The sequence below is a fragment of the Heteronotia binoei genome, chromosome 18 (genome assembly GCF_032191835.1).
Source record: "Heteronotia binoei isolate CCM8104 ecotype False Entrance Well chromosome 18, APGP_CSIRO_Hbin_v1, whole genome shotgun sequence".
NCBI lineage: Eukaryota > Metazoa > Chordata > Lepidosauria > Squamata > Gekkonidae > Heteronotia > Heteronotia binoei.
The window spans coordinates 2,049,105-2,070,001 of record NC_083240.1 but is presented as its reverse complement, the minus strand read 5'-3'; the positions used below and the strand labels follow the sequence as shown (position 1 = coordinate 2,070,001).

Here is a 20,897-nt window from a genome sequence, read left to right as displayed (position 1 = left end):
CAGCTGCAAGGGGAGGAGTGGGGAATCAAACCCGGTTCTCCCAGATAAGAGTCCGCACACTTAACCACTATGGCTGACACAAGGCCATTCCAGCAGCTGCAAGGGGAGGAGGGGGGAATCAAACCCGGTTCTCCCAGATAAGAGTCCACTCACTTAACCACTAGGGCTGACCCAAGGCCATTTCAGCAGCTGCAAGGGGAGGAGTGGGGAATCAAACCCGGTTCTCCCAGATAAGAGTCCGCACACTTAACCACTATGGCTGACCCAAGGCCATTCCAGCAGCTGCAAGGGGAGGAGGGGGGAATCAAACCCGGTTCTCCCAGATAAGAGTCCACTCACTTCACCACTATGGCTGACCCAAGGCCATTCCAGCAGCTGCAAGCAGAGGAGTGGGGAATCAAACCCTGTTCTCCCAGATAAGAGTCCGCTCACTTCACCACTATGGCTGACCCAAGGCCATTCCAGCAGCTGCAAGGGGAGGAGGGGGGAATCAAACCCGGTTCTCCCAGATAAGAGTCCGCTCACTTAACCACTATGGCTGACCCAAGGCCATTTCAGCAGCTGCAAGGGGAGGAGTGGGGAATCAAACCCGGTTCTCCCAGATAAGAGTCCGCACACTTCACCATTACACCAAACTGGCTCTCCCAGTTTGCAAATAAGCTCCTGTTGAGCTTTTTCTACAACAAAAGCCCTGGCTGGCATTTGCCACGTTCTCCTGCAAGAACAGAACTGAGGGTACACCCAGGCCCCGCCCCCCCTGGCTGTCTATACCTGTGGAGAGGAGACAGGTTTTCAGAGATGCTCCTCTGCTAGGTTTTCCAGCATCCAGGTGGGGCTTGGAGCTCTCCTGAAATTCTAAGTAATCTCCAGATGACAGAGACCAGTTCCCCTGGAGGAAGGGGCAGCTTTGGAGGGCAGACCGTGTGCCACCACATCCCTCTCTCTGCCCCCAGGCACCTCCCCCAAATCTCCAGGAACCCCCCAATCTGGAGTTGGCAACTCTGTTCTGTACCATTGTCAACCTTCTTATGGAAGAACAGGCACTCCTGGTTCTCCCAAACACAGTTTGGAATCTAATGCCCTAGAAGGACATGGGTGGAGAAGCCCAAAGGATGCGGAGTGGAGCCCCTCTTGACCCCAACAGAGAGACTTCCCAGATGACCCAGGTGGGTCCATGGACGCACATGGGGGAGGAAGGTCCCAGCCTGTCTCCGGAAGAGGAGAAGCACTTGTAAGTCTTGTCAGGAGATGAGCCCTTAACTAGTTGACCAGGAAGGGCAGAGATCAAGGGCTGGAGAATTCCTGGAGATTTGGGTGGGGGGCAGGGGTGGAATTCTAGCAGGAGCTCCTTTGCATATTAGGCCACACACCCCTGATGTAGCCAGTCCTCCAAGAGCTTACAATAAAGAGCCTTGTAAGCTCTTGGAGGATTGGTTGAGTTTGGAAAGGCAGGGTTTAGGGAGGGACCTCTGCAGAGACATGATGCCATGTCACAGAGACCTGAGTCCTCCCTCCAAACCAGCCATTTTCTCCAGGGGGACTAAACTCTTTTAGTTGGAGGGCAGTTGTAGTTTCAGGAGATCTCCAGGCCCCACCTGGAGAATAATACTAAATGTACAACTTCACTGTGAAATGTACTACAAACAGCTATATGTATGAACACTATTTACAAAAAACATAATAAGCACTTCAGTTAAGTTATAGGAACATGCAATATATTTATATGCGTTTTTATATATTTTATCACAAATCCATATTCCCCCCCTCCCCCAAAAAATCCACATTGTATCACTGGCACACAAATGATACTTCAATCAACATGTATACAGATTGAAAGCTGTACAATAAGAACATAAGAACATAAGAGAAGCCCTGTGCGATCAGGCCAGTGGCCCATCCAGTCCAACACGCTGTGTCACATAAGAACATAAGGGAAGCCCTGTTGGATCAGGCCAATGGCCCCTCCAGTCCAACACTCTGTGTCACATAAGAACATAAGAGAAGCCATGTTGGATCGAGGCAATGGCCCCTCCAGTCCAACACTCTGTGTCACACAGTGGCAAAAAAAAATTATATATATATATACACACACACACACACACACTGTGGCTAATAGCCACTGATGGACCTCTGCTCCATATTTTTATCTAAACCCCTCTTGAAGGTGGCTATGCTTGTGGCCGCCACCACCTCCTGTGGCAGTGAATTCCACATGTTAATCACCCTTTGGGTGAAGAAGGACTTCCTTTTATCCGTTTTAACCTGTCTGCTCAGCAATTTCATCCACAGTGGAGGCAAAAAATTCATTCAGCTTCTCAGCCATTTCCCTATCCTCCTTCAGTAATCCTTTTACCCCATGGTCATCCAAGGGCCCCACTGCCTCCCTGGCTGGTTTCCTACTTCTAATATATTTAATGACCCAGATATCTATATTTTAGTAATTTCCCAGTAAGGTTGTATGTTTAGTATTGTTCTGTGTCCACCTTCAATTATTCCAGACGGTGCTTATTGGGATCCCAGTCCCTTTGTAAGCCAGACTGGAAGCGAAACAATGTCACAGCAGATGACAAATACAACAAAAATACAAAAGCGCTTTCTAAAATCGGAAATGTACACAAACTATAATTCTCACCATATACTAAAGTGCAAACCTGACAACGTTGTATCAAATATACCAATACTGTAACAATTCATCCTGTATTTAAACACGTAATTCATCCACCAAGCAGAAAAATTTCAGAAATTTTCCTACATGGTGGATAAATTTTCAAGTGTTTACATATAGGATGAATTGTTACAGTATTTGTGTATTTGATATAACATCGGCAGGTCTGCACTTTAATTTATGGGGAGAATTATAGTCTGTCGGTTGACATTTCCAATTTTAGATAAAATTTGTCAGCCAGACCAGGACAGGAACAGAGCTGGCCCCTCTCCTACAAGAACATCAGAGGGCCCCTGCTGGATCAGGCTACGTTGCGTCCATCTAATCCAGCTTCCCGTTTCACACGGTGGCCAAACAGGGCCCTCTCCAAAAGCCTAGCAAAATGGCTTGGGAGGGGGTTGCTAAATTATCTCCAATTGCTAACTCCCCAAGCAAGAATTCATAGCTAAGAGAATCGCAAGACTGACAGAGATTTCCACCAGTTCCCTTTTGTTTCTACAGCCCTGACGTCTTGCTACCACTGCCATTCTATTCCCAAGGTGTCCCCCAACCCTCCAGAACAGCTTTTTGGGGTGTGTATGTGTGTGTGGGGTGCAGCAGCCTGCCAAAGGAAGGAGAAAGAGACCCGTTCTGCAGACTTGTTTTGGGCATGCTTCATTTGACCCAAGCCCATCCTCACCAGTACGGAACACTCCCCACATGAAACACAAAAGGGGGAGCATTTAGAAAACAGCTTAGGGAAATCCCCTGCAAGTTCCTCCTCCCCTCCCCCCGTCTTAAAAGCCCAAACAAGAAAAATAAACATCTCTCTTTTCACATGAGAAAAAAAAAATATGTCATGTTTGATTCCTTTTTCCCACTGCTGTTATGGAGGCATCTAATTGACAAGAGCAGATGGTGTGGTTGGTGGGGGGGAGAAAGAAAGAAAAAAAAATTACGGGAAAGAAATACCAGCTTTGTGGGACTGTCTAGGTTAAAAGTTTACTGAGTGAGGGCTATACTTGATACGGAGCTTTTCAGCAGGACTGGGGGAAAAAAAATCTCACTGAAGCCTTTTTTGGGTTGGGGGGAGGGGAAAGCCTTGAAATGTATTCTTGGATAGAAGATTTCTAAAAAATCTGAATTCATGCCCTATGAAAGATCATGAAGCCTCAGTCAACGTGGAATCCCTTGAAACAGTTTCTAAAAATGCAACTTCCGTAGGCGGGAGAGACGGGTAGGATGGGATGGGGAGGGGTGGGGCGGGCAAGAGGGTGGGTCTGAAGCCACAAGGGGGTCCTTTCAGGCTTAGGGGAAAGGCACCTGCCTTACATGTCAGGCTCAAATCTCTGGCATTTCCTGTTAAAAAAGCCCAGATCTCATGCATTGGAAATGGCTTCTCTAGGACAGCAGCTGCCGGTAAGAGCAGGCAATTCAGAACTAGAGGAGCTGGACGGCCTGACTCGGTAAGAAGGCGCCTTCAAATATACGTGCCACGTGGCTAAGATGAGATGACTGAAAAATAAGCGTCATCTTTCTTCATCCCTCACCTCTAAAAGTGAGCAAACCCCACCGCTGGGTTGAAAACGAGAGAGAACCAAGCTAGGTAGCCTTTGGCTACGACGTTTCGCAGTTTACAAATTCACTGTTGTGGCAAGGTAGGTCTGATGGGCATTCGGGGTCTCTTCCCGCCACACACAAAACCACCGGCCCATAATCTTGCCTTACAAAACTGCCATGGATTTGATCCTTGAAAATGTCTGTCTGAGGACGTCACGTCACTTAAGCACAGGGCAAGATCCAGAGCGCAATCGCACAAGCTTAGCTGTTGACGCAGACGGGCTCCGTGGAGCCTCTCTCTCTCTTTCTCTCTCTCTTTTTGTCCAAGTGTCTCTGCCTGTAATAAGCATTTAAAATGAGTCTTGCCAGACCAGTGGATGGGAGGAGAGGGAAGGGGGGGGAGAGATTTGGGAGGGGAGAAGAGGAGGGGGGTTAAATAGTAAAGAATTAGGAGGGGGAAAGATCAGATGCAAATCACTAGTGGAAAGAAAATTACGCGCAATTACCCAGCAAAACTGGGCAGCTCTGCCCACCCCAACCAACAAGATCTCATTAACAAGCAGAAAATAAGATTGAAATGGTGAGTAAAGGAGCCGAAAAAATGAATTTGAATGCCACATTTGTCCACAATTACCCCCTCGTTCACACATATTTTATTGCAATTTTTTTATTATTCTTAATCTCTCCATCCCTCAAAGCAGATTGGGAACATCCTGGCATTACGGTTGCACAGGGGGAGGCATTAAGGATTTCCCTGTTTCCCCCTGAAAGGGAGGCCGGCTCTGCCCGCTCGCAAATTTGCCAGGGTTGGGTTGGCGAGGATAAGAATTCATTGCGGCAGCTTACCGCCATGTAGGGACAGGGCCTTTGGGGAAATCCCCGACCCTCGGCTGTGTGGGAAGGCTAGCGGGTGCCACGCTTCCTGCCTCCCTGCCTTTGTCTGTCTCCCAATTCTCTCTCACGCCACCTCCTCACACTTGCAGAAGGTTGGATAGGAAATGTCGGGTTGCCAACTCCAGGTTGGGGAATTCCTGGAGATTGGGGGGTGGAGACTGAGGAAGATGGCTCTTGAAGCCCCTACCACCCTGTCAACCAGCTTGGAGAAGACATTTCTCTCTTTAAATAACTTCTCCAAGCCAAGCCAGCTGGCAATTAGGAGAATGCATTTAAAGTTAAAATTGCTTTCTTTCCACCTCTCTCTCCCCATCTATTTTCCTTCCTTCCTTCCTTCCTTCCTTCCTTCCTTCCTTCCTTCCTTCCTTCCTTCCTTCCTTCCTTCCTTCCTTCCTTCCTTCCTTCCTTCCTTCCTTCCTTCCTTCCTTCCTTCCTTCCTTCCTTCCTTCCTTCCTTCCTTCCCTCCCTCCCTCCCTCCCTCCCTCCCTTCCTTCCTTCCTTCCTTCCTTCCTTCCTTCCTTCCTTCCTTCCTTCCTTCCTTCCTTCCTTCCTTCCTTCCTCCCTCCCTCCCTCCCCTTATTGTCTTGTGACACTCTCACCATCATTCTCCAATTCTGACATGTTACTACCTTTGTTGTTTTTCCATTCGAATGCTATTCAGACCAAATGTTCTTTCAATCTGTTAATTCCACTATTTTGCCACTGGATTCTAACTTTGTACTACTTTGCATGCTTAACCACTGCCCACCAACTATAAGTAGTTCTGCTCACTGTACCCCATTCCATTGTCTGATGAAGTGTGCATGCACACAAAAGTGGGCATTCTGAATAAAACTATGTTGGTCTTAAAGGTGATACTTGACTCCTACTTTGTCTGAGCCAGCAGGGATCTTCTGATGTTCCTATCAGGGGAAGGCCTCGGTCTCTGTGCCCTGTTGTTAACCCTCCAGAGGAATTGGCTGGCCACTGGATGAGACAGGAGGCTGGATTAGATGGACCCTCCCTGGTCTGATCTGCCAGGGCTGTTTTGATATGCTTATGAAGGCCTTGCCATCTCTGCCCTGTTGTTGGCCCTCCAGAGGAACTGGTTGGCCACTGTGTGAGAGAGGATGCTGGACAAGATAGACTCTCACTGGTCTGATCCAGGAGGGTTCTCCTGAGTTCTTGTACAGATGGGGATAGGGTTCAGTGAAGAGGGGGCCTGAAGCAGGAAACCTGGTATGATCCAGATTCTTCCATTCATGATCCTCAGGGAACACCCATTTTATAACTGCTGCTATGTACATGTATTTTATAAGTTAATAACAGACAGGTGATCCTTTCCTTAAGAAAGATCTTACTCCGCTGAGGGCCATATAAAGAATAGGCTTAGGATCAGACAGACTGTCCTCTACCACTGCCTAAGGGCTGCCAAGCTGCTGGATATTTGCCCCCTTCCTACCTCCCCAGTTCTGTTCTGTTTCAATCCATGACCCACCAGAATCTCTCCTTGCCCTTCTCCTGGCCCAGGAGGCAACAGTTTTGCGACCCAGAGTTGGCAACTCAAACCACAACAGTCATCATTTGCAACTTTTGCAGACATCCACACAGAAAGTTCAACACAGTTAAGGATTTCCTGGCCAAATTCCCCTGCAGTGACAACCAACCAATCCAAAGCCACAGGGGGCAATTGCAGAAAGATGATGTCATCTTGTCAAACTCAGACATCCATCCATCCCTCCATCCGAAATGCAACAGTCACAGCTGCAATGTAAATTCTGTCTTTTTTGGAGAGCCATTTACATGAGGCGAGAGCGCCGCGTGAGAATTTCCACGTGCAAACTCAACATTTGAGAATCGGCTCTCTCTTTCCCCCACGAGAATGCGTTTCTCTCCAGCAGGGCAGATGGCAATACAAACGTAACTCCTACTGTCTAAGAAGCGTGGACAAGCAGACTCCCTTTCATACTCCGTGCCTTTGTAGTTTTGGAATTTCTCTCTGCATGATATCCCTCTCCTCTGTAATCCCCATTTAACTAGGAGACTGTCTAAAAAGAATTCAAGAACCAGGGCATGTGCTGGTTGCAGAGGCTGAATTTGTATCTTCCCCTCACCAGCATTTCTGAGGAGCCCATGATAACACTGCAAAAAGTGCCCCCGAACACACGCAATCGTGATGTGTTCACAGACAAGAGTGCATCACGGTACTCTGTGTCATTTTATAAACGTTGGGCTGTATTAGGATTGGGCGTGGCTTGCACAAAATGAATAGGGTGCAACAGGGATCTAGTTTATCGAGTCCGATCTCATCAGATCTTGGAAGCTAAGCTGGGTCAGCCCTTTTCAGTACTTGGAGGGGAGGATAGTCCAGGGTCACGAGGCAGAGACAGGCAACGGCAAAAGCCTAAAATTAGAGTCATGTTAATAATATTAGAGACGTGTTAAGTGGGCTGGCGGGAGGGATGGGGGAAGAGGAACACAAAGTGATGGCAGCAGAGGCTGCAGGGACCCCCAGGTGTGCACACCTGCCCAGCATGTCCTGTCTAAAATTTAGAAACAACAAAATGAAAGTATGGAGGATTCCTATTGGTGTGGGTACTCAGAAGGTGGAGTATAACAAATTTAAAAATAACAAGTATTTATCACACAGTGTAACCATCGACAATAAAAAACAACATAGATACATCGAGATGCTAAAATCTAAGCTACAGAAATTGTACGTTAACTGAACATGAATCACATAACAGAATATCTCATAAAAAAACTCATTAGGCCAGACATGTTTTGACCACGGCTTTTTTTGTAGCAGGAACTCCTTTGCATATTAGGCCACACACCCCTGATGGAGCCAATGCTCCAAGAGCTTACAGGGCTCTTAGTATAGGGCCTACTGTAAACTCCAGGAAGATTGGCTACATCAGGAGTGTGTGATCTAATATGCAAAGGAGTTCCTGCTACAAAAAAAGCCCTTGTTTAGAAGAAGACGACGACGACTGTCGATTTAGAGTCTCAGAGTGGTTTACAATCTCCTTTATCTCCTTCCCCCCCACAACAGACTCCCTGTGAGGCGGGTGGGGCTGAGAGAGCTCTCCCAGAAGCTGCCCTTTCAAGGACAACTTCTACAAGAGCTATGGCTGACCCAAGGCCATTCCAGCAGCTGCAAGCGAAGGAGTGGGGAATCCAACCCGGTTCTCCCAGGTAAAAGTCTGCATACTTAAACACTACACCAAACTGGCTCTCAACTATTAGAACCTTCTTCCTTGGCCTAAAACCAGGTAGCACACACTTCAGCTGAATAGCAAGACCTAAGGGCCAGGCAGGTTTGTGGTATTTCAATATGAGGCTGGGCTTCATGTAAAAATCAGGCCTGTATATAATTCTGAGCCAACCCACAAAGAGGACAGTGTCTCTCTCCAATTATTCTGTCTCTGGCCAAGTATCCAGCGCCTCTGTGTTGTGCTAATATGAAGCAAGCCTACTCTTCCTGTGGTTGGGTTACTTCCCCCTTTGTTTCTCCTTTCCAGAGGTGGAATTCTAGCATGAGCTTCTTCGCATATTAGGCCACGTGCCCCTGATGTAGCCAATCCTCCAAGAGCTTACAAAAAAGAGCCTTGTAAGCTCTTGGAGGATTGGCTACATCAGGAGGGTGTGGTCTAATATGCAAAGGAACTCCTGCTAGAATTCCACCCCTGCTCCTTTCGGATTCCTATTGGTTCCATTTGGGAAGTAAGAGCAGATTATTTGGATCCCTGTCATCTGGGCAGAAATTCAGAGAAGGACATTAGGAAATTCTCTACTGTGATGGAAAGGGCGGGGCACATTGGCAGCTTCAAGCGGGAATGACAGCAGCTGCACACATCTGGCTGGCTTGTGCACCTGAGCGGATGTCTGCAAGTCCACCAGGTGCACGGGTCAGCTGCTTGGCCGGAAGACCTCTTTGGCCCTTGGGAAGAACTACAAGGACCCTTGACCGAACACCCTCAGGACATGAGTCCCAAACTGCTGAATGCTGCAGCACAAAGAGAAGCTTAAAATGCCAGGGGTGACTCACCTGAGGAGAGAGGCCATTGCTGACCGGGTTCATGTGGTTGGTGGGAGCTGCAGGGTTCATGAAGCTGTCTGAATAGCTGGAGAAACTGTGCCGGGCCCCATAAGCCGAGCTGGAGTCTGCAGCGGCTGCGGCAGCTGCTAGCCCGCCCTGGTGCATGGTGGATGGAGGGAGAGGCTGAGGCCTGTGCACGGTGCTGCCCCCGTCTGCAGGAGAATGAGCAGGAATTAGAGCTGGCGGCAGCAGAGGTCATTTTATAGAAAAAGAGGTGCCCGAGCTCATGAGCACAACCCATTTGCATCTGCCACATACCCCTGACGTCACCGGAAGGTGTACTAAATTATATCAGTTCAGCATCTACCTTAAAATGTTTCTTGAATTATCATTGTCATAATAAAACCTTACTCCCATCATACTTTTTAAATAGCTTTCTCCTCTGTGGCCACAATGGCAGGATGAAGATTTCCATCTGTCCGCTTTATATGTTTTGGTTCTTTTCCCATTTTTTGTGTGTGGGGGGAAATATTGGAAAGTTTGTTCAGCAACATTCTCATGGGGGGGGCATCGGGAAATTCTCTACTGTGATGCGAAGGGCGTGGCGCACTGGCAGCTTCAAGCGGGAACGGCAGCAGCTGCACACATCTGGCTGGCTCGTGCACCTGCGTGGATGCCTGCAAGTCCACCAGGTGCACTGGTCAGCTGCTTGGCCGGAGGTCCTCCTTGGCCCTTGGGAAGAACACACAGGGGGTTTGAACCACGGAGCCCACAAGCAAGAATTCTTTGGAGGGGGAGTGGGTTAAGAAAGAAAGAGCACAATAAATTCTAGAGGTTTTGGAGGTCTGTTGCTGCGATCTCTTGCCCAAAATGAGGCCTGGGCAGCAGTTTCAGCTGACCATTGGACAAACGAAGAGAGAAGGCCTGAGACTAGGGGCAACTTGTTCTCTCTCCCCCAGCCTTGATAGAAAGTGGGGTTTTTTTGGGGGGGGAATCTGTTATTGTGCGGCAAGCTGAAGCTGCTCTGCTGTGAAGGAGGAGAGGGAAATCCGCATGCAGGGCCTAGGGAGAAGGCATGGAGCGTGTGTGTATGTGAAGGGCTCATGGCATGATATTCCTGTAGCCCACTGGGCTCCCTACGTCCTTTACAGAAAAACTGTAAGGTCTTCAACTGTGCTGTGAAGGAATTGTTGGGGCTGTGGATGGGGCAGTTCCATGGGGAAGGAAAGGGAAGGTCCACATAGCTGAAGGAGGGGAAATGTTGATCTCTTAAGGTTTGACACATGGTGGGTGATTACAGACCAGCAGTTTGGGCCGACTCAGAGAGGCCTCTGAAATCGACCCAAAAATCCTTCCACGCACAAACATCTGCCCCCCGTCCTCCATCCTCCGCAGTGGTAGCAAATTTTTGAGCCACATGCCAGTTGCCTCCTTGCCGTCTGGAAGCTGAAGTGCGCATGCGAGGTGCCTTGGTGTGAAACTGCCAAGCCACCCCAAGTCGCATCTGGCTTTTTAAAAATAAAAACTGTGCAGTGTGCATGAGCGCATGTGTGCATATGCACACATGTGCATATGCATGCACATGGCTACTGAAAATGTATGGGGAAGCTGAGTGACGGGAGTGGTGCGCAATGGCTGTCTGAACACGCCCACATTGCCCCATGGACGGGATGCGGACGTCTTGTGGGGACACCTCCCATCCACCCCCAAATGCCCGTCTGTTATCAGCCCATGTGTCTATCTGTGGGAGGGATATGCATTTTCTTGATAGAAAGGGCTGTGGAGCAGGTGTGGCCAAGGGTTTTTTTTTTTACTCTCCCCCCCTCCCCAATCTCGCTACAAATTAATTCTGCGTTCTTGGAATCAAGAGGCCTGCCCAGACCCCTGTGAGGGAAGTGGGAAAAGGGGCTTCAGCTGAGGGGCCCTGAGGAGATGGGAGACTGAAGAAACCAAGTGAGGAGACAAAGTAAGAAATGGACAGCCCCATCCCCAGCCCTTGTCAATCACCTTGGGAAATGGCAGCGGTTGGATAGGTCGAATCCGGCAGCTGATAGGGTGGCAACGCTGGCATCCCAGTCGGTGGAAACCCCCCTGGCAGGAGGTGGTTGAAAGCGGCCAGCTGGTTGGCTCCGGCTTGCTTGCGCCACCGGGCTCTTCGGTTGCTGAACCAGACCTGGGGGAGAGAGGCAGACATGGTTGACTCGTTTGAAGGCCCACCCTTCACTCTGCAAGAGGCCCAGCGGGGCAGGGAAGAGTCTACAAACTCAAGAGGACATCCCCAGTTCCAAGGAGAGCAAAACCTCCGCAAGGGAAGGCCCAACGCACCATCGGCCTGACCCAGCATCCTCTCCACAGCCTGGCCACAACTCCTGAGGGACTTGCCAGGGAACTGTCCCCAGGCCTGCTCTCAGACATCGTTAGCCTTTCCAAACAGGGGGCCATGGTAGCTGGACCCTCACTGTGGAGATCTGGGTTCCAGTCCTACCCAACCTGTTGGAACCTTTTATCATCTGCTACCAAAATGTTAGGAAATACATGTTAAATTCAGAGGTTTGGAGTGGCAGTAATTGGAGTCGAGGCTTAAGCTTAGCAAAAGAAATAAAGTTTACTAGAAAACATCAGGATAGGGTACTTGGGATAAAACAGAAAAACAATCTAGCTTACCAGCTAGTCTATCTATGTCTTACTACATGGCTACATTCTTTGTCTTCACTGTTCTTCTCCCCAACAAGCATTTCGCCAGGAAGAAGAGCAATAAAACTTGCATACAAGATCAAAGCATTTCACACCTAACATCCTCTCTGACCAATGTTGTGTTCACATCTTTCATGGGCAAAGTAAGAACCATCCCACAATTGAGTTTAGGTCACAATACATCACTTCCTCTATCAGGTAAACAAACAGTTAACTATATAATGGCTGGAATGTACATAGCTTGTATTCCAACACAACCCCATGGGGTGCCAATCTTCATGCAAGCTCCACAGCATACCAACGACAAAAAGGACAATTCCCCAGGCCCTTAGTGGTCAGCTAAGCCAGCGGATCAGAAGCTGTCTTCGGGGGAATCAAAAACAGTACAAATCCAGCAGCACCGGCTCTTTTCTACTGCTACGGAATGGCTAAAACAGCGACCCTTCCTGGTCTGTCTTCAATGAGTGAGACCCTTGAGTGGTCCACCCAATTCAGTGCTGTCTCCTCTAGGGTCACGGGCAGAGAAAGGCTTCTCCTCCCCAGCACTGGCTACCTGAGACCCCTTGAACGGCTGATGCAGGAGACTGAGCCTAAGACCTTTAACCCCCCCCTCCCCCTTGAACTCTTATGGCTTTCCCATATGGGAGGACATGGAGATCCGAACCCATCGCAAAAGGCAAGGATGACAACTAAATTGCAGGGCAGCTCTTCTTTGGATCAAAAATGCATGTCCTGAAGGCAAAGATAGAAGGAGGAGGAGATTAGATTTATACCCCACCCTTCACTACCTGAAGGAGTCTCAGAGCGGCTTACAACCTCCTTTCCCTTCCCCTCCCCACAACAGACACCCTGTGAGGTGGGGGGGGGGCTGAGAGGGCTCTCATAGCAGCTGCCCTTCAAGACAACTCCTGCAATTAACATGTGATTAACATGTGGAATTCACTGCCACAGGAGGTGGTGGCGGCCACAAGCATAGCCACCTTCAAGAGGGGTTTAGATAAAAATATGGAGCACAGGTCCATCAGTGGCTATTAGCCACAGTGTGTGTGTATATATAAAAATTTTTTGCCACTGTGTGACACAGAGTGTTGGATTGGATGGGCTGTTGGCCTGATCCAACATGGCTTCTCTTATGTTCTTAATAGCTATGGTTGACCCAAGGCCATTCCAGCAGATGTAAGTGGAGGAGTGGGGAATCAAACCCGGTTCTCCCAGGTAAGAGACCGCACACTTAATCGCTACACCAAACTGGCTCTCATAAGATAAGAGCAGAAGGTACCAGGTTCAATCTCCAGGTAGAAGGATCAGGTAGGAGGTGATGTGAAAGACCATGTTCTGCCTGAGACCCTGAAAAGCCACTGCCAGTCAATGTAGACAGTACTGATCTCTGACGGACCAAGGAGGGTCTGGTTCAGTGTAACATTTCATGCATTTCCTGAAGGAGGCTTTCCCTGTGGTCTGCTTCTGAATCCAATTCTCATCAATTTCACTCAGCACCATTTTGAACCCTCCCCCCCCCCCCCCCAATTGCAGGGCTGTGGGAGGGAGAGAAAAAGTCCATGAGAGAGAGGTAACAACAACAAAAAAAAAGGAACTGTCCTTGGTAAATGAAGGCAGTTGGAGTGCATGTAGAAAGGTACTCTGAACATGCTCTTAAGTACTGCATTGAGTCAACTCCATTTCATGGCTGCCTCCTACCAATGATGGGTTCTGAGTGCGAACTCTTACTGGTGTGATGGAGAACTGAGCAAGATCAGAAGGCAGAAATGTGTTTGTTGGAGTTCCTGGTATGGAAGCGTCAGATGAGAGAGTAGTGGAGTGGGATTTTGGCTCTAGTGGAGCCAGCCAGGCCTCAAGGATTCTTGGTTCAGACTCAGAAAGCAGAGACGGGCATTACTGTGCCCTGGATGGGTTGGTCAGTCCAGACCTGGCTGGTGGCACCACAAGAGGAGGGCACAGGCAATCGTGCCCATCATGCCACTGAATTGGGCTTGCTCTGGGTCCATTTTTAATAGCCCAGTTTGCTCTTGGCTGAGAAGAGAAGTCGAGGAAAGGCTGTAGAGACAGACGAGAGAGAGAAAAAAAATAATGTCCACTTGGGCTCCCCCCAAGACAGGCTGCTATCAGCCTTCCAATTGTCTGTCTAAAAAACATCTTCTGTCAAAATGCATTTCTTTCGGCCAACCTCACGCCTCCCTCCCCACCCAAGACTCTCCAACCCACTCGCTCCTCAGTCTCGAGTTTTTGTTCAATTTTTTCCCCCTTCGTTGCTGTGAAATTTAATCATGTTTCTGAGCCCTTTAGGCCCGGGAGAGGCCCCCAGATGCATTTCTCAAAACGTCGCAAAAGCTTTAGCCTCGTCTTTCTCAGCTGCACAGTCTCCCCCCCCCCTCGCCTGCCTGTCCTTCTCCAACCGAGATCAGCCCTGAGACCTTCCAGATTAAAATCAAATGAGTCCCAGCTTAGCGCTCTGCTGGCATTAATTTTTTTTTAAAAAAATGTACTGGTAAATTTACAACCTACTATAAGAGGCAGTCCCTGGCATGTCTGTTTAGAATGGGGTGGCCAAACTGCAGCTTGGGAGCCACATGTGGCTCTTTCACACATACTGTGTGGCTCTCGAAGCCCCCACCGCCCCATTGGCTGGCTTGGAGAGGGCATTTGTCTCTTTAAATTTAAAGCCAAAGCCAGCCAGCAGCTTTGAGAATGCATTTAAAGTTACTTTCTTTCCACCTCTCCCTCCCCGCCATTTACTTGCTTCCCTCCCTCCCTTTCTTCCATCTTTTGGCTCTCAAACATCTGACAGCCATGTCTTGTGGCTCTCAAACATCTGACGCTTATTCTACGTGGCTCTTACTTTAAGCGAGTTTGGCCACTCCTGGTTTAGAAGGTCACAACCAGTGGGGCTGTAGAAAGACCTTCCACCTAAGATCTCTGGGAGATACCAGCTGGAGCAGAAAGAATTTGGCTAGCAGCACCAGCTTTGGGGGCCAGTCTGCCTGGGCACCCACCAATGCTCACAGCATTGTCGAGGGCCCAGCTGGTCTCCCATTTCTAAGTGGACCAAGTGCCTGGATCCAGAGCAGGAGATTCACACCCCGGTGAAAGTGCTTTTGGACACAACGCAGAAAAAAAAAAAAGTCTGCAGTCTTACAGTTTAGACCAATTCCTGGAGGAGAGGGCTGTGCAGAGCTCACAGGCATCACAGCAAAACAGAACCTCCATGTTCAAGAGAAGTATATCTTTGAGCATTGGATGCTTGGGGAGAGAGTATCTGTGTGACCAGAGCTAGGAAAGGATATTGATATTCTATTCCACATTATTTTGTAACTCAAATTTATTATCTTGAAAAGAAAAAAAGTATCCTAGACTAGGTAGACCCAACTTGGCATAAAACAGGGGAAATCCCTTTAAGGGGTTAAATACATCAGGCAGTCTTTAAAGTTTGCAGTCATATAAGTCATAGAGCAGGGGTGTCAAACTCATGTATTATGAGGGCCGGATCTGACATAAAAGAGACCTTGTTGGGCTGGGCCATGTTGGGCCATGTGTGTACCTATTTAAGATTAGGTAGCAGAGATATACATTTTATAAAGTACAAAAACACAAATATATATATATATATATAATATATATTATATATATATATATATATATATATATATATATATATATATATATATATATATATATATATATATATATATATATATTTAAAAAACCTTTAAAACATGCTTAAAATGATAGCACTCATTGGTTTTAAAGATGCTTCTTTGTATTTCTCCCATGGGATCCAGGGAACTGGACAAAGGAAGCTCTGGCTCTTCCCTTCCTTCCCCAGGGGAGTGGGGGGAGCTTCAGCCAATAGAAGGAAAAGAGGCTTGGCTCAATAGCTCTGCGGTGCGACTGAGAGAGCCTGGCAATGCAAGCTATTCCTCCCCTCTTCCTCCCCAAGGGAAAGCCAATGGAGAAAATAGAGGTTTCGCTCTGTAGCTCCTGTGTGATTGAGCAAGCCTTGCAAAGCAAACTGTTATGCAGAAGGAAGCAAGAGACAGGGAGAAGGAAGCAGATGACAGCCAGTTGCCTGGGGGCCTGATAAGAGCCCTTCAGGGGCCTGATTTGGCCCCCAAACTGCATGTTCGACACCCCTGTCATAGAGTCTGAGGATTCTTGCCTGGCTGGATTCGAACCTCTGTTCTGCAACTGTATGATGTATGATCCAGTAGACGGTCCCCAGGCCATGACCGGTTAGATGCCTCAGTGAAGCTTATAGGGACACGGCCTGCCAGAATAGCCAGGATCTGAAACAGACCCCCAACTGCTAAAAGCAGATTGCCTCTCAACATGGAGGATCCACTTCTAAGTTTCTATCTGTAGCCCTGTCTCCCATGAAGCTGTTTAACCCTACTCCATGGGTCCACCCCCGAGGTTTACTCTGGTGAGGAGGGGGGGGGAGCCGTGAAGGGATTTTCAAGTCCCAGACAAATGGATGTCTCCCTTGTGTCTCTTATTCCCAGCCTTCCTGGTGGGGTGGAGCAGAGGGAGGGGGCCAGAGAAGCCCAAAAGATGATGCAAAATCCATCCCCACAATTCTCCCTCTCTCCTGTCCTTTGAAAGGTGGCTGAAGACTCCCCCTCCCTTTATGCTTATAAATCATTTTATTGGTAGTTAAAATATACAGGATTGAGTGTCAAGAGGGTAACGTGAGCCCCACTTCAAAGCGAACCTGTTTTCGCTCCACCACAGTTAAGGTTTTATCAGTCACTAAAAGATTCTCCTGCCAAAGGGATCCTGTTACGGAAAAAACTAATCCCAGAGTGGCAGGCAGTTGCTTCCGATACCGAATCCACCGGGTTAAGATGGGCGGGGGGGGGGGGGCAATCTGGAGGCGCCTGATTTCTCCAGTGTGGCTTTGCACCCCTCTCTAGGCCAAACTTATTCTTTGCAGAGTCTCTAGCCACCACCTTTCGGGGTCAAGATGGCTGCCACGATCTTCCCACCACGGGAGTTCCATTCGGTATATTTGCTTTCACTGCCTAGCAATGGGATAAATATATTCCCAAATGTGGTGCAACTTTGTATACAGCAAGGAAGGAAATCAGGGTACTCCGCCTTGAGTCTCCGTGAGAAAGGCAGACTATAAATAAAGCAATTCAGTAAGTAAATAGGGAGAATGTTTTAAGCAGATATTTCCCCCAGCTGTGTTGGAGAAACCCCTAGGTTTTTTTTGGGGGAGGGGGAAGATTCTCTACTCCCCCCATCTATTTTGCTCTGGCTTCTGTTTCTGCCATCTGCCAGGGAAGAGCAGATGGGAAAGTCCTCGGGTGAAAGGGCATAAATCGTTAGACCAAGAAGCTCTTTTGCAAAACACCCATCAAGCCTTGGACCCAAAACTCATCAAGGAAGTGTGAGTTTGCAAAGGTGCCCCAAAAAGTAAAAAAAAAGCTCAATGATTTTTTAAAACGTTAAGGATGAAAGGATTATCTCAGATTCGGCTATGTGCTGACATCTCTGAGGCCAAATGAGGAAGCAGAAGGCAACACTTCCTGTCTGAGCCAGGTGGGACATCCCAGCCAATCAGGGAGGAAGATATATATTATATTACAGCATATGAAGCCATGATAGGACCAGAACTACCATTCTGATTGTACTGAGACAGGATATTATAGCAAAAGTACAGAATAGGGTAACTAGAATGATTAAAGGGCTGGAACACTTTCCCCTATGAAGAAAGGTTAAAGCGCTTGGTGCTCTTGAGCTTGGGAGAAAACGTTTGACTGAGGGGTGACATGATAGAGGTTTACAAGACTATGCATGGGATAGAAGAGGTGGAGAAAGAAGTACTTGTCTCCCTTTCTCACAATTGCTGAGCAGTTGGGTTAGAATGGACAAAAGGAAGTACTTCTTCACCCAAAAGGTGATTAACACGTGGAATTCACTGCCACAGGAAGTGGTGGCAGCTATAAGCATAGACAGCTTCAAGAGGGGATTGGGTAAACCTATGGAGCAGAGGTCCATCAGTGGCTATTAGTCATAGTGTATTGTTGGAACTCTCTGTCTGGGGCAGTGATGCTCTGTATTCTTGGTGCTTGGGGGGGCAACAGTGGGAGGGCTTCTAGTGTCCTGGCCCTACTGGTGGACCTCCTGATGGCACCTGGGATTTTTGGCCACTGTGTGACACAGAGTGTTGGACTGGATGGGCCATTGGCCTGATCCAACATGGCTTCTCTTATGTTTTTAAGGCACCAACATTACTCCCAGTACCGCCAAAAACAATGAAAAGTTTTTTTGGGGGGATACCAAAACTAGCCTTGGGGGTGGCACCATTTAGAGGCAACTCAAATGTGCTGTTTGGTGTAGTGGTTAAGTGTGTGGACTCTTATCTGGGAGAACCGGGTTTGATTCCCCACTCCTCCACTTGCACCTGCTAGTATGGCCTTGGGTCAGCCATAGCTCTGGCAGAGGTTGTCCTTGAAAGGGCAGCTGCTGTGAGAGCCCTCTCCAGCCCCACCCACCTCACAGGGTGTCTGTTGTGGGGGAGGAAGGTAAAGGAGATTGTGAGCCGCTCTGAGACTCTTCGGAGTGGAGGGCGGGATATAAATCCAATATCTTCTTCTTCTTCTTCTTCTAACAGCTCTTTTCTTTTTCTTTTTTTTTTAAAGTGCTTCCATCTTTAAGGTCCCGGGCTGTTTCCCCCACCCCCTGTGCAGAAAAGAGACCTGCTTGGCACACCAGTCCGGAGAAAAAAAGGCCTCTGGAAGGTAGTTGTGCCACTCCCCTTCCAGCAGACAACAGCTGCACAGGCATTCCCCTGTGGCCAGGGAGAGGCTGGAATGAATTAGGACAGCTCTGGGTCAGCTCCCACAATTTGTCCATCAGAAAGGAGGTCAGGTGGGCGCTCTGTTTGTGGGAAAAGCAGGTTCACTGGGAGCCCCCATGGCTTAATCAGGACTTGATGCCGGAGGAAGATGGATGGGCGGGTGAGGGAGAGGGGGCTAAGTGAAAACGGGGATGGGAAACCGTCTTCAGAGAAGATGAGTCCCTGCAGCAGCAGAAGCACCCTGGGGCTGAAAGGTTTGCCCTCTTTGCCCACATCTCCTGATTTCCCAAGCTGACCTCGGTGCAACCTCTAGGTGGCTGCCCCCCTCAATGAAAGCCACAACATCTGGAAGCAAATGGCACATCTTATAGGAAGAGGGTGATGGGGATTGCATCAAGAGACACTTTGGGATGAATCCAAACAGTACAGAATAGCAGGCTTTTTTTTTTTGTAGCAGCTCTTTTGCACATTAGGTCACACTCCCTGTTGTGTATGAGGACTTATATCACTAGTGTTCCCACATGGCTCATTGGAGCCATAGAACGGAGCTTGGGGACTTGGGAACAACGGGCAGGAGGCTCCAAATCCCTGCTGCTCTGGTCCAATCACGGGCCCCCCTGCTGGTTTGAATGACCCAATGGTGTCCTAGCGTGGGAACCTTGACTTGTATATAGTCGGCCCCGTAGGGCCATTCTCCAGTCTTCGTAGTTACTGGTGACCATGCTGTACCTCAAGTGAAGAGCTATGATCACTGTAATTGCATCTCCTCCATGCACTGAACACACTATATTATACCCCCTGTTGTAGCCAATCCTCCTGGAACTTACAGAAGGTCCTGTACTAAGAGCCCTGTCAGCTCTTGGAGGATTGACTGCATCAGGGAGGCGTGGCCTAATATGCAAAGGATTTCCCGCTGAGTTCCACAGGAGTTCCATACACCCCTGATGTAGCCAATCCTCCTGGAGCTTACAGAAGGCCCTGTACTAAGAGCCCTGTAAGCTCTTGGAAGATTGGCTACATCAGGGTTCCCCAGGCTGCTCCTTTCCTCTCAGGGTTGGCGCTTTGGGGGAGGTTCTTCTCCTCCACTCCACACAACTGACACTCTCTGGACTCTCTGGCCGCCTCCTTCCCAGGCCATCTTGCCCCCCTCCCCAGCTCCTTGTTCTTCCTGCTCCTCAGGTGGGACCAAATGGCCTGACCATCGACTCCAGCCAAGAGCCCCCTCTTCCCACGAACACAGGAAGTTGCCTTCTACTCAGTCAGGCTCTCTCTCCATCTGGCAAGGTCAGGACTGGCAGCCGCTCTCCTGGGTCTCAGACTGAGGCCCTTCACCTCACCTACTGCCAGGTCCTTTTACCTGGAGATGCTGCCAGGGACTGGACCTGGGACCTTCTGTGTGACAAGCAGAGGCTCTACCAATGGGCCACAGCCCTTCCCAGGGACCACAACTTCTGAGGGCAGCTGGATGTGGGCAACTTCAAGCCAGGCATCCTTCCAGTTTGGTGTAGTGGTTAAGTGAGCGGACTCTTATCTGGGAGAACTGGGTTTGATTCCCCAGTCCTCCTCTTACAGCTGCTGGAATGGCCTTGGGTCAGCCAGAGCTCTTTCTATGCTTTGGCAATACCTAGTCCATGCTGCTGCAAGCCAGGAGACACTTCAGGTGCCCACACTTCTCTTTGGTTTGGGCAATAGGTGAGAGAGAAACAAGATCCACAACCCATTGTCCTTGAAAGGGCAGCTACTGCAAGAACTCTCTCAGTCCCGCCTACCTCACAGGGTGTCTGTTGTGGGGGAAGAAGATAAAGGAGATTGTGACCACTCTGAGACTCTGAGATTTGGAGTGGAGGGAGGGATATAAATCCTTCTTCCATCAAGTCTGGACACAGCTCCCACTGAAAATGCCCTCCCTCCCTCCCAGGGCCCAGCTGCCACCCACAAGAGAGAAGAGCAACTCCCAAGCACCCCTCCCTCCATTATATCTGAACCCAGGACACACCAAGATCAGAACACCTCAGGATTTAAAATTGCTACAAGATACTGGGGAGGGAGAGGCAATTTGGGGCTGAAAGGCAGCATGAAGTAGAAAACAAAATGTGTTTCTTTGGGTGTACCTCGCAGCCACTGGTCATCTGCGTGCTCACCCTCTTCCCCATTCTTCAGCCTCCCTTTCCAAAACTTTGGACAAGAGAGGGAGGAAGGACAGAAAGCGGGAAAGGAGAGGCTACCTGCCTGGGGGCTGGACTTTGACCCCCCCTCCATGTAAA

General features: G+C 48.9%; 1 protein-coding gene across 4 annotated transcripts in view; it reads right to left on the bottom strand.

The window, feature by feature from the left end:
• The window catches only part of PAX7 (paired box 7), a 185,093-nt gene that overhangs the window by 57,939 nt on the left and 106,257 nt on the right, over positions 1-20,897 (bottom strand). For all 4 annotated transcript variants that reach the window (XM_060259404.1, XM_060259406.1, XM_060259405.1 and 1 more), the window contains exons 6-7: positions 11,127-11,292; positions 9,129-9,331 (exon numbers count right to left, since the gene is read on the bottom strand). In XM_060259404.1, coding sequence (XP_060115387.1) covers positions 9,129-9,331; positions 11,127-11,292 — 369 coding nt within the window. The remainder of the gene's footprint in view (positions 1-9,128; positions 9,332-11,126; positions 11,293-20,897) is intronic.